The sequence below is a fragment of the Drosophila ananassae genome, chromosome 3L (assembly GCF_017639315.1).
Source record: "Drosophila ananassae strain 14024-0371.13 chromosome 3L, ASM1763931v2, whole genome shotgun sequence".
Classification (NCBI taxonomy): domain Eukaryota; kingdom Metazoa; phylum Arthropoda; class Insecta; order Diptera; family Drosophilidae; genus Drosophila; species Drosophila ananassae.
In genome coordinates this window covers 18,727,759-18,740,575 of record NC_057929.1, presented here as the reverse complement: position 1 = coordinate 18,740,575, position 12,817 = coordinate 18,727,759, and the positions used below count along the sequence as shown (strand labels likewise).

The following is a 12,817-nucleotide window of genomic DNA, read 5'->3' as shown; positions in this document are numbered from 1 at the left end:
AAGACAACAGAACGCTCGACGGTCTACGGTCGACGAGAAAACAAATAGCCACAGACGCGGCTCCGAGACTCGCTGCTTCCCTGCCTCCTGCCTCCCTGCCGCACGCCGCGCACAATAGCCAAGGGAGTCTGGGAGAGGGGGGAAGCCCTGGTCCAAGGGGGAGTAGTCTCGAGAAGCCCTTTTTATGGTGCAACAAATCCCGAGCTGAATGAAAATGGAGGGAAAGAATCGACCAACGCAAAGTGGGAAGCTGAACAAACAACGCGAACTCGTCCAAGAGCTCCCCGCCTTCCTTGAGCCACGCTGGGTGGAGATGACTTCGCCATGACGACCACGATAGCGACGGCGATGACGCTGTGCCTATGTGGCACCGTATTATTAAGTGTAGCCAGAAGCAATTAGGTGTAGATAAGCAAACAATAATGTTCCCAGTCACGTACCGCGGCCGGCTGCCCGGACCTCGTCCCATTTGTCCTCCGACTGGGGAGATCTTGGATGGCTAGTCGCCAGGTTCAATCACTCAAGTGTTTTGGCAATGGACAACATTGTTTGCTGACCAATTTTTGGGATATGATTTTCTTTTCATCTATTCGACAAATAGAAAAATGTACTGCTAGTTTCAAAGAAGCAAAACATAGACAGCCTTTCGAGACTTCGAGACCTGTACCATCTTCCTGTACCTCCCATGATTGATTGTGGTTGTATTTTAATTTGTTTACTTCAAACCCTAAAATACACTAAAATTTTTGGATGAATCATAGGCCGAGTGACCAGGCATGTATCCCTTGAATCCCTTGAGCGTATTCCATACTTCCAAATGTCCTCTAGCATCTAGATCGGTTCCACCAACGTCGTTTTTTGGAGGCAGTCAGCTCTGTCTTAGTAACTCAATGCCGTCGTCTGTTTGGGAAGAAAGGAGAAAAGTTACCTAATGGGCAGAGAGCAGGGCAACCTACCGATTCCATCAACGACGACAGAAAGGCGCTCAGCAGAGCGACTATCCCTAAAAGACGAACCGCCGCCCAGAACCGGTGTCTAGGTGCCGCCTCATCCGTCACACAACGGCAGTGCTTCTTGCACAAACTGCAGTATCTTCCAACGGACTTCTCAAATTTGTACAGTGAAGGGTGAAGGGCGGCATGGCATCCAAATTTGGGTGAGTACAGACAGCAGTAGCTCTCGGCGAAGTCTAGAGAACAAGTGGGAAAGCAGGAGACCTTAAACCAAGTGAGTAAGCCAGGGAACGGCTGATCATACGTAGAATGTAGGGATATGGTGTGCAGACGTCAAACGGCATGATAATTTGTTCAGTACTGGTGGCAAAATCCTCATGGGAGAGGGTATATTTTTCGATGACACTCTTGTTGCCAGCGCAATAATATCCTGTGTGCTCCGATTTGCAGTGGAAGTGCCACTTCGCGTTGCAGTCGACGCACTGGCCCAGTATGCCTGGGAAAAGAGTTTGTTTAGTGGCCCAATAACCAGGGGCGGCGAGGCTGGTGTCCTTACCTGGTCCTAGCAGCCAGAAGAGGATTAGATATATCCACATTTCACGTCTAATTTTGGCTTGTCTGATCAATATTTTTTGTGTAAATATCTAAGCGACTGTGATTATAAAACTTAAGTTAACTATTGTGCTATAAACCCGGACTGGTAATCAAATCTATTGGTGTCTTTCTAAGCGTTTCAGAACGAAATCATTTCTTCGTGTCCCTTTTCAGTTAGTACGAGTATCCAGGAATAAGTTCTCGTTTTCTGTTAAAAATCCTCTCTAAGCTAAACTTGCAACGAATATTCTTGCGACAACTTTATATCCAAATTTCAACTTGGAATTAATTAGTCAAAGTATCTTTTTCAATGACTATTATCCATTAAATCCTCTTTTTGCAAGAAAACAAATTTTTACATCGGAACTTACTCGAGATTAGGCGATCGGATCCCCATAATTCATGGCATCGGAATGACGCCTGCATCTTTGCCAGACCACGAGAAAGCCCGGCTGGCCGTCTTTAATGAATTCTTCCTCCCCTGGCAAATTCTCCAGAATTCTGTGCTCATTATGCTACGTGGGCTGCCATCGACTTGCCTGGGCTCGGCTCAGCGGTTCCTGGAAACCGCCTTTATTATATGCAAAGGCGCAGTAAGCGGCCAGCGGAGGTGCTAAGAACTGTGAAATCGAGTGTTCTAAATCTGCACATCGACCTGGGATTTATACGATTAGGCTGGGTTTTGCGCTTAATTCGATTAAGGCTTCGGAGGTCAGTATGAAAACCTTCAAAGTTCAAAGAGCTCCTTCCAAACGGGTTTCGTTGGGATAAGAAGTAGTCTGTCAGAGAGATGTAATTGCTGGAGATGCTGGAGGATTGAGTCGGGGTGGGCGGAATCCGTTTGAATTCCATTGCCAGGCCCTGGCCTCGGCCGATGTATTGTTATTCAAATGTCATCATTAATACCTCTCTGCCAAGTGCAAGTGCTCCTCGACTACAGTGACTACAACTGCGGCGGATGCACGGATGCACCTGGGAGGGGGTGAATGGTGTCTGCAGTCACACGTCATGTGCGAGTGCTCCTGGAAGCTCCCATTGATTCCCTTTCGGGCATTCATATGCAAATTCTTGTGACGTATCCCTGTGGCAGGAGAAGCCAGTGGCTGGGTGCCAATTTTTACATGGCAATGGCACACTGCATTGTAGTCCTGTGGCCTCCACCTCAACCTCCACCTGGCAGCTCTGCGCCATTGGAAATTTAATATGAGAAAATGAAGTTTCAAGTGTTTTGAATTTATTACCTTCGCATTCAACTGGGTCCACGGGGAGCTCGAGCAATGCTCGAAAGTCTGCCCACATCCCGGGCCCGATGCTGTGGCATTAATGGAACATTGTAACAATAAAACATTTCCCTCGCAGTCATCAAATATTTCCTGATTGTATCTGCCTTGGAGGGGAGTGCAGTTATAGTTGGAGGCAAACAAAAGGGGAAAAAATTGAAATCAAAATCATTTGTCCGTCTGCAAGGGCCCGAGGAGAAACCCCGCATGACAGCCGCCTCATCAAAGCAGCAACAGCAACAATGACACCAGGCAACATCAATAATAGCAACAGCAACAGCAACAGCAACATCCACACCAACAGCAACAACTATCGGGCACACATCGACAGCGACACAGTCATCCCCCGAACTGGTATTAAATTTCAGCCGCCATGGCCTACCCCAGAGCCCAGAGCTCTTCTGGGTCGTCTTCCGAGTCCCCGGAGCATTTAATAAATTTATCAGCTGTGACCCATCGCAGCTCTGATCTTGATTCGAAGAACCGGGCTGTTGAAATCTTCGAGTTCTCTGCCGTTTATTACCATTTAATGTTAATGGATTCGGCCGCGAAGACACAATTTCGGATGGAATTCCGGACGACGACATGCCTCAACCAAATTGTTTTCGACTTACTGTCCTAGAGAAACCCACTCCTCTCCGGACGATAAAGACTCACCTTCTTCCGTCAAGCCTTAATTAATCCCTAAAACTGAAAGTAAACACAGAAATTGTGGTCATCTGCTGGAGTGCCCGGACCACAGAATCCCCAAACTGCCACCCCCGGGCTCTACTCGAAGCACCTGACGGCTGACTCTGCTGAGCATTCATTTTGCGACAGTCGTCTGTAGATTTAAGACAACCGACATCGTGCGGCATGTTGAGCGCTGCCAGCTCCCCGTTGCAAGTATCCTGTTGAAATCCTGACAAAAAAATAACCGACCCTGGTCTGAGGCAGAAAACTCTGCTTTTAAGTTCAATCACCAAGATTTTAAAGAGTATAAATTTGTAAAAATCATCCCACAAGGACGACAAGTCAGATACCAAAATGATATTTATTAAAATTGGTAAATCATAATTATTTGATACCATAATAAGGTACTTTTTAGCAATATTTTTCTCAGGTTTAATTTGGTTATTTTGTCGTTATTTTATTTAGTCGTTATTGTTGACCAAAGCGACTATATTCTGGGGGATGAGAAACAGGGAAAACGAAAAGGAGAAGAACATTGAGTTTAAAAACTCTTACAACACAACACTTACCATAAGTCCGGAATCGTGTTCTCCCCTTAGAATAACCTCGGTCGCTGTCTACGATGCATAATTCAATTCCACCCAACCTTTTTATATCTTTTACTCGTAGACTACAAGGATATACTGTATCATCTCCAAACCAATCTGTATCATCTATATATATATATATGTATCTATTCTTGATCAGCATCAACAGTCGAGTCGATATACATATGTATGTACATAGCCATGTCCGTCTGTCCATGTGAACGCGTGGATCTCAGACACCATAAGAGATAGAGCTGCAAAATTTTACATCTAGACTCCTATAAGACCGACGGAGTTCAAGATTGCTTCAAAATTCTGCCACGCCTCCTCCCGCCCCCAAAAATTAAATCTGGTTCTTGTTTTTTATTGACTTTTGATGAAGAAGTCATATATGTACATAAGTAGTTTAAAATGCGAGAAATAGTAAAAGGGTTAATAAAATACGACAATCTAGATTGTAGAAGTACTAGTATCTTTGGTACAGATCTTCGGAGACATCCCCGACCCTAAGAATTGTATATATTCTTGCTCAGGATCACCTCCTGAGTCGATATATGTACATATAGCCTCTGAGTTTTAAAGCTGTGGGTATAAAGTTTAATCCCTGCCCTAAGATAGCTTTATCGAAGTGCTCCATATTAGGTAAAATTTAAAGGTGATTTATGAGTATAGTTTCAAATGTCAGAAATTTCGAAAAATCATTTGTATTTCAACACAACTAAGAATAGGCTTACCTCGTAAATGAATAACTCAAAGCCCCTTATGAACTCACATCAGCTTCTTTTAGGATGAGAATATTTTTGAATATAAAAATCTTCGAACGAGTAACCCCATACTTTTTTTTATTGTTTGTTTCTATTCTGCGAGATGGTAATTTCCATTTCACTGCATTTTTATTAAGAATACTCGTATAGCCTGCATTTTATAATACTTTTATAGCCAATTCTGTGGAAGAATATAAAGATGTACACACGTACCTCTACTGGCATAGCTAATTTCCCCGAGCCCTGGACACCCGAATATGCATGTAATTCCCCCGATTCAGCAGCATCCCTCTTGTAATGATAAATCATCTTCGGAATTCTGGCTTTGTTTTCTTTTATTTCTCTGATTCGGTAACAGTTTATTCGGCTCAGACCTTTCTTCAGATGCCTCTCAAGAGCTCCCCGCTTCCAAGATTCGGTTTCAAGATGAGGCGTCTCTTCACCTTGGTCGAGCATCGGTGGAATTCAACGTAACTCCACGATTGTTGGCCGAAGAACGCATTTTGATTGATACTTTAGCACTACTTAGAGGCCAACGGCCTCCGGCTGCCGCAGCTCCTTGTCCCCGCCTCCGAGTTCCATCGAAATTCAATTTTCGGGCGAAATGCATTTCTGTGGATTCATCAATCTTTATCCCCCCGCCCCTCGGTGGGGCCTTAGTCATCCAAAAAGCTTATTTCCTGCGGCGATTCGAAATTTTCAAGCCTGCGGCGCTCATTACGCGACAGCAGGAGAGTTTCTCCTGGAGGGGGCCGGGCAGGGGATAGGCTAGGCTAATGTCCGGCCGGCAACCGAGCCACCACTTGACGCGGCCCAGACTTTGACTTCGGCCCGAGTGGAGCCCGGCATCGGGCTGATTTCGTATGCCGTTAAGCGACCCAATGTAATTATTCAATACATTTTACGTGCCCCGCATGCCAAGCCCTGCCCCGGTGACGCCCAATCCCGCCCCCAACACCGTGTGTGAATGTGTCTGTGAGGGCCTTCGCAGAGCTTTCCACTTGCGCTTCATTAGAATATGTTTGTATCTGCCGTGAGTCCGTCCACCGCCCTGCTGTCCCCCGAGTTGGACGCACTTTTGCAATTTATTAAGCATTTTATGGCGCCCCAAGGCGTACTTGCCGCAAGCCAACTGCTCCGCACAAAGGACCCCCTTGCAGAATTTGGGCAGAATAGCCGGAGAAGGGGCGGAAGAAGCAACCGCATTGCTAAAGAGAAGGACAATTAAAGGTGGCATAGGTGGCTTGGGGTTTGAAAAGACAACCCCCGCCAGCGGTACAGAAGCAGAGAATTTCACTTGGAATTTCCATTAAATGGTTATTTAATTTTAAGTGGAACATAAAGGGCTCATTCCTAGTTCCTTCAGGAGCGTGACAGCATAGAGTGGATAGTTCGCTATCGTCTTTTGTCAATTCGGGAATTATATTCCGGATAGTGTCGGATCAGGCAGCAGCCACATATTGTTGCAAATAGAACATAATGCTAGATATACATATGTATGTACATGATAAGTTATTTTTTTTATGCCAACTCTATCTCAGCCCCCCAACTTCCATGGGTGTATCTTTAGAGAACTTTAACTCCGCTAATGTCTGAGTCGCGTGGAACTATACCAACCTCATTGCATTCCCAAGATAAATCGGTCTATCTTCTGAATCATCCGATTTCATCTGAATGCATTGTTCGAGGAGTAAATTAAGGATTTGTTTGAAAAAGTTTCAATCGCACATATTTAAAAGACCATGTATGTACATATGTATCCTTAAACAAAAAAATAAAAGAAAAACGTGGCTCTGTTTGCACATTTTCGACACTTCAGAGAACTAATTTCAAACTTTCCGTAGAAGAGGCCTGTAAAAAGCGCAGCAAGTGTGCATCAACACCATCGACAAAGCGGCCCAAACACCAGCAAACACTCACACCAATATGTTTGCCGGGAAAAAGGAGGAACTGACAGAGCAAACGGGACGGCAGATGGCGGGCAACTACCAACAATGTCAAATCAAACGGGAGTGGTGGGGGAGTTCCAGCCAGAGAAGATGGAATTGTGGATGCCCAGCAGGCGGTGCGTTTTTATGTCGACGCTGACGTCGCCAGCGCAGTGCTGCCCGCAGCTGTGATTTCTTGTTGTTGTATTTGTATTTGTATTTGTTCCCGGCAAACAAAGCGGTCCCGTCCCTCCCCAATCGCCTCACTCGCTTCCCGAAACTAGTCTGCTCCGGAGGATTTCGGAATAGTTAATGGAATATATTCCAAATAGACACACCATATAGCCCCACCAAGCATCTACAGCAAACATCAATTACAACTATCCCGGAAGAGGTGTCAAGTGTTTGGCCATCCAAAGCGACTTTCGATGTATCCCATGCAGTTGAGTGGCCTAAGCGCTCTTGCCCGCTTTTTGTCAGCATATTGGGTTTATATCTTACAAATAAAATACGATAGCTACAATATCCGTAGTTAAGACCTATTCGTCACAAGGATTTTCATCAAATTGCAACCAAATTACCTTGGCACCATGCCATGTTGCTTCAAAATTATATAATAAGTTTACTTAGAAGAAACGAACAGACACACGGTCAATAAAACAATGGATCGAGTTTTGAATTTTTCGAATCATAGAGTTACTCATACTCAGCTTAGTATTTTGATTCGCCTGCGAAGGATATTATCTCCGACCCATAATAAACCACATTTTTCAAGCAGGATCACCTGTTACACATACATATACACATTACTACATCCTTGGGAGCCTTTTCTTACCTGCAATATCGGTTTAAGAACTCAACAAAAAACATTCTTAAAACTGTTTTGTATTTGGGAGTTTTTTTCAATTTTTTTTGTATAATATATTTTGTGTGGAATAATCTTGTTTCTCATGGTTCTCCAAATATTCTATATCTTTATTCTTCTTCTACAATATCTTTAATTTTGGCGAACTATTCCAGGCAGATGGTTACTGGTCTTACATAACTTTTACTGATATTTCGAGTGGTTCTGTACCCATTCAGTTTTTAGTACCCCCTTTGGTAACTCAACTCAACACTGTATCAATTATGCGGCTGTTGCAGTTTTTTCTCCAGATTAATTTTTTTTTAAAGCCCTGGGCCCTAAACCCATGCTCAAACTCAGTTCCAGTTCCAGGTCCAGCTCCTGGTCCTGGTCCGCGTTCGTGTCCGCTACCATGGCCGGGTCTTCCAAAAGGAAGAAGTAAGCAAAATCCGAATTGCGTGTGCAAACAGGGCTGAGCTGCAGCTTCATTAGCGAGGGTTGTTCAGGACAAACACACCACATACACATACATCCGTGGGTACATACAAGCACACACATGTGTGTTATTATTATTTTCTTTATTGTTTAGCGCGTTATAATTGGGGTGCCACAGGGGGGGTCCAGTCAGGCGGGATATTCATATGCGAGCACAAGTACCAGACACACACACGTACCACTGAACCGGAGCACAATGTTTTCATTCGCCCGGAAGACCTATTTTCTGTTTACTCAGTTCCACGCTCAGGTTGCAGGTTGAGCTCAGTCTGCAGCTCAGTGTTTGTCTTGAGAGTTCGGCTATTCGGGCAACCTACGAGATCCGCAGTGGTAAATTGAGTCATTGGACGAGGTCTAATTGTATGCGGCTCTCTTTTTATTTGAATTGGCTTAAAGTCTTTAAAATATCGCACCTACTACTATAGACGGCCGACTCGGTAGGTGACGAGCTGCACACATACAAACCTCCTATTTGTATGACAATTCACCTTAGAAGTTGATTGTATCAATTATTTAACATATTAAATTGTATAACAATTAAATTACTCTCCGACGACCCAATTTAAAAAAACTAGCATAGTTTTAAGTCCCACGTCCATTTAATTCGCTTCAAGTCTTGGAAATATCGCACTACTATAGAAGGCCGACTAGGTAGGTGACGAAATTCTCGCATATAAACCTCCTATTTTTATGATATTTCACCTTAAAAGTTAAATATATTATGATTTTAACATATTAAATTATATAACAATTAAATTATTCCAAAAAATTATCATACTTTTTAGTCACACAACCAATTTCAGTTCGTCACTGAAATTTCCGAAGGAGAAAAGCCTTTGTTTTTCCTTAACTCTACGAGTACCGGGAATGGAAATCCCAAACAACATTCATTATTGTCCTAAATTTTCAAAATCTGGAATCAGTCATGTCTGAATACTCGATACATGAATATTCTTCACTACTAATGGAACAATATGTGCCAGCATCAATTTCAATTGCCAGTTCCAGGGTATAATAGTTTTGCAGAAAGATCCAAATTAGCAGACTGAAACCCAAATCAAATAATAGACACACGTCCTGGCCATAACTCATAATGGATGCGCACACACTGGTCCTCAAATCCGGCGCCCCTTCTGCTGCCAAACGTCTTGGCTGTCAAAAACAGTTTGTAATATATGAAAATATGCCCCGCTCATACATATATCAAAATTGACGTTAAAACATACAATGTGTGTGCCGAGGAGTGGGCACGGGGACTGAGCCCAAAACCCTTTTCTCGGTTCCTATTTCTGGTATATTGACTGGCTAAAAGCGTATAAAATTTATGCAGATTATGGAATTTCCCTGAAAGTGTTGAAGGGAAAACCTGGAATATTAATGCCGGGTGTGTCGGGGTGGTGCTCTAAATATAAGAGCCATCTTGATCTTGATGAGGGGGAACTAGTAACTAATATTGTATTTCGGAATTTCAAGGACTCGTATTCCCTTAAAACTTTTCAAAAAAGTCATTTTCATTTCGTGTTTCTGACAAATTCTAAACGGACATGGCCAGGGATTTATGCGGCAAATTAAATATTTTTACACGCCACTCAGAATGGGAGAAAAACGTCTAAATAATTAGATAAACATTTAAGCTTGGCGAGGCAAGCCGGCGAAAGGAGAAGAAAGTAAAACGCCATGAAGTGACAAGGAAGCACAAGGAGGAGCCTGAAATCGGCAGGGCCGTCCTCCCGCCTAGAGGGAGGAGTACGTGACCATAACATGAACTGCTGCCACCGACCTCCAGCAGCCCAGCCCGCCTCCTCCACAGACTTCATCCTGCTCGCATTTGCGGGTTCAAAGCGGAGAGACGACGACAAACAGGAAATATTTAACGTGCCACCAACAACAGCGAAGTACAAGTAACGAGAAGGAAAATATAACTTCTGCCGAAGCCGAAGTTCCAGCACCGTGGCACTTTTAAAAATTAAAGTAATAATAAAACATGTCTGAGATAAATTCACATGCCAGTTGTTATAAAAAAAGGATAAAAGGATGTTATAAGGAAAAAAAGACAACTAGCTAGTATTAACTCTTAGTTTGCTTAGGTCCTGGCTACCCTGGATTTCTGTAAAAAAACATAGTAGAACCAAGTCATGTTATATGTTATATGTTATATAATTTTACTTTAAATAATGGCTGGAAATTGAATTTTTATTCTCCCATTAGGACTCATTTTTATTAAGTATTTGCTTTTTTTTTTAATTATTTGTACCCTAAAATAAAACAATATGTAGAAATATTCATCATTTTAAAAAAAATCTTAGTACAATCATCTGAAATGATAGAAAATATTAAACAATGACAGGGAAGAAGAGAAGCACAGTTCTTTCTTAAAAATAAACGGTCCGTTAGACAATATTCTACAAAAAAAAGGATAAATTGTCAATATAAATGCCTTAATAAATGCCTCATATTTCGAAGAACTAAATTATTTAACCAATGTCTTCAGATTATCCACCTTTCAAATATTTTTATTATTCATGAATAATATGAATAATAATTTAAACCGCTTATAAACGTGGCCCAGGGTAGAAACGCAGACAAAAAATAAATTATAAATATGTGTTTATAATTGTTGCTTAGTTCTCATTTTATTATTGTTGTACTTTATAATAAACACCACCGTAACTAAATTCATATTTACAAAAAAAACAAATACGGGCACAAAAAAGGACCAACATATTCGCCTCTTTTTGGAATTCTTTCTGAGCAGTGAGAGAGCAGTAGAGAGAGGAGCGATAAGAGAGTCTGAGGACTGGAGGAGAGTTTAACGGGGACTTAACAGCAAAATACCTCTTCTCCACATAAACATAACAGTCGTCGTGCCTGCTCGCCCTTCGTTTCATCCTTACCGGTTCGTGAAAGAGAGCACCAGAGAGAATATCCCATTATGAGAGACAACAGCTGTTTGTTCTTCCCTACTTTGATGTTTTTCCCTTCAACTTTCGTGTCCATTTCTCCCAAGGTCATTTTCTCTTCAACTTTCCAACGTGACGGACGTTGCAACGCGCGCGGTCCGCAGAATCGGAGTTGAAAAAAAAAGGCACGGTTCAGGTCGCTGATGGTGTATTAGTGCTAGTGCCCGTCGCATGTCGGATGTCGGATGTCGGAGTGTTTGTGTGGATAATTAAAGCAACAACATCGCCAGAGCCGAGGTGCTTGGTTTAACAGATAGCCGAAAACGAAATGCTTTAAGACCGAGATTAAAGTTGAAGGCCAGCTTTGCGGCTTGCGGTCATAGTTTGAGTTGGAATTGGAGTTAAAGTTGGAGTTTGAGTGAAAAAGTGGAAAAACGGAAATCGGAAAACGGAGCGGAGCACTGCCTGTGGATATACGAATTGGATAGCTGGTTTTCGATAAATGTTAGTATACCGACGAAAAGGCTCAGATCGCCTCACAAAAGGCATACACTAGCTAGGATGTCCCTAGCACACATACATACAGTACATATATATATAGTATATAAGCATGTGTACATAAAATATTATGCCGGCGCTGCGCTTGCAGTTTAGTTCCACGAACTATTACAGCATGCTTTACATTCCGTTTACATCACGTGTTAAATAACTGCCAGCAGTCACTGTTCGCGGCGTGTTGTTGTTTGCCCAAGCAGATATGCAATGATTTTTTGCCCACCTCCCCCGCAGTGTTTTCATTCATGCCTTGCAGAAGCGTGTGTGTGGTTAGGGGAGGGGGTGGTGCTGGATACACACACCCAACCCCTCGCTCGCACGCACACACTCACAGTCCAGCAACAAAGGGAGCTAGCTTCTGGCGGAAGTGGAAGTCGATCTGCGGGAGTGTGCGTGTGTATCTAATGGGATTTTCTAATAAAATTTAAATTGTTGCCGTTTTGCTGGGCGCCTTTCTATGAATTTCAAATGTCCCGTGTGTGCTTGAATAGGGTCCACAAAGCCTAGCTCACGGCTGCCAAATTAAATAGAGTGCATAGTCTAACATTTTAAGTTCAAAAATAGGAAGTGAACGAAAGAGTTCGAGTGTGAAAACACTTTTAAAATGGTCAGAATTCGTAGGCTCTTCTTCGGAAGTTCCGTCGGTAAAACTATTTTACTCAAAAGCTATTAGAATCATATTTCTTTTGCACTCTAATAGTCATATTATGTTAAAAGGCAATAGATTAGCTAGTGGGTTTTGTAGAAGACATGTCTGTAGGATAAATTTTTTATCGAAAACGATAGGCTTTTCAACAATTCGTCGTCTAATAAATACAAAATATGCATTTTTGTTTTAATAACTTCTGTGGTTTTGAATAAAATACTTGATGAGCTATTATTGGTTATAGAAATTGCTTATATATATATAATTTGTTGGTTAGAAGTGTTATGCCACTTTCCAAATCAGACATTATATTTTTTGAAATCGGTTTCCTTTAATCTTTTAAATTCCTAAGTTCATTCGGAGCGTATAAGATTAAATGAATTAAATAATTTATGAAGTGACATTCATTGTTCATTTACTGAATGAATTATTCAAAATTGAGGCTATACCAAGAATATTTGGAATAGAATAAGAAGAATTCCAAATGGCACGGAACATTATTTTAAAATGATCAGATTACTGTGAAGGAATAGACACACTATATACAACAAAACTTTCATAAAATGTGGCATTTAACCCATTTCTGCGAAGGAACAGAC

The 12,817-nt window shown here is 42.2% G+C and overlaps 2 protein-coding genes across 3 annotated transcripts in view; one reads left to right on the top strand and one right to left on the bottom strand.

The window, feature by feature from the left end:
• LOC6493920 (zinc finger protein jing) overlaps positions 1–12,817 on the top strand; it is a 118,408-nt gene that overhangs the window by 95,688 nt on the left and 9,903 nt on the right. The window contains exon 1 of one of the 2 annotated variants that reach the window (XM_032455661.2): positions 10,816–11,521. The exons of the other annotated variant lie outside the window; for it this stretch is intronic. The gene's annotated coding sequence lies outside the window, so the exon portion shown is untranslated. Of the gene's footprint in view, positions 1–10,815; positions 11,522–12,817 lie in introns of those variants that run through there. 2 annotated transcript variants of the gene reach the window in all.
• LOC26513803 lies at positions 700–1,661 on the bottom strand. Its single transcript, XM_014908453.3, has 4 exons — positions 1,510–1,661; positions 1,258–1,449; positions 957–1,189; positions 700–900 (listed from the first exon to the last, which is right to left on the bottom strand). The coding sequence occupies exons 1-4, from the start codon at positions 1,547–1,549 to the stop codon at positions 880–882; spliced, it is 486 nt and encodes a 161-aa protein (XP_014763939.1). The 5' UTR covers positions 1,550–1,661; the 3' UTR covers positions 700–879.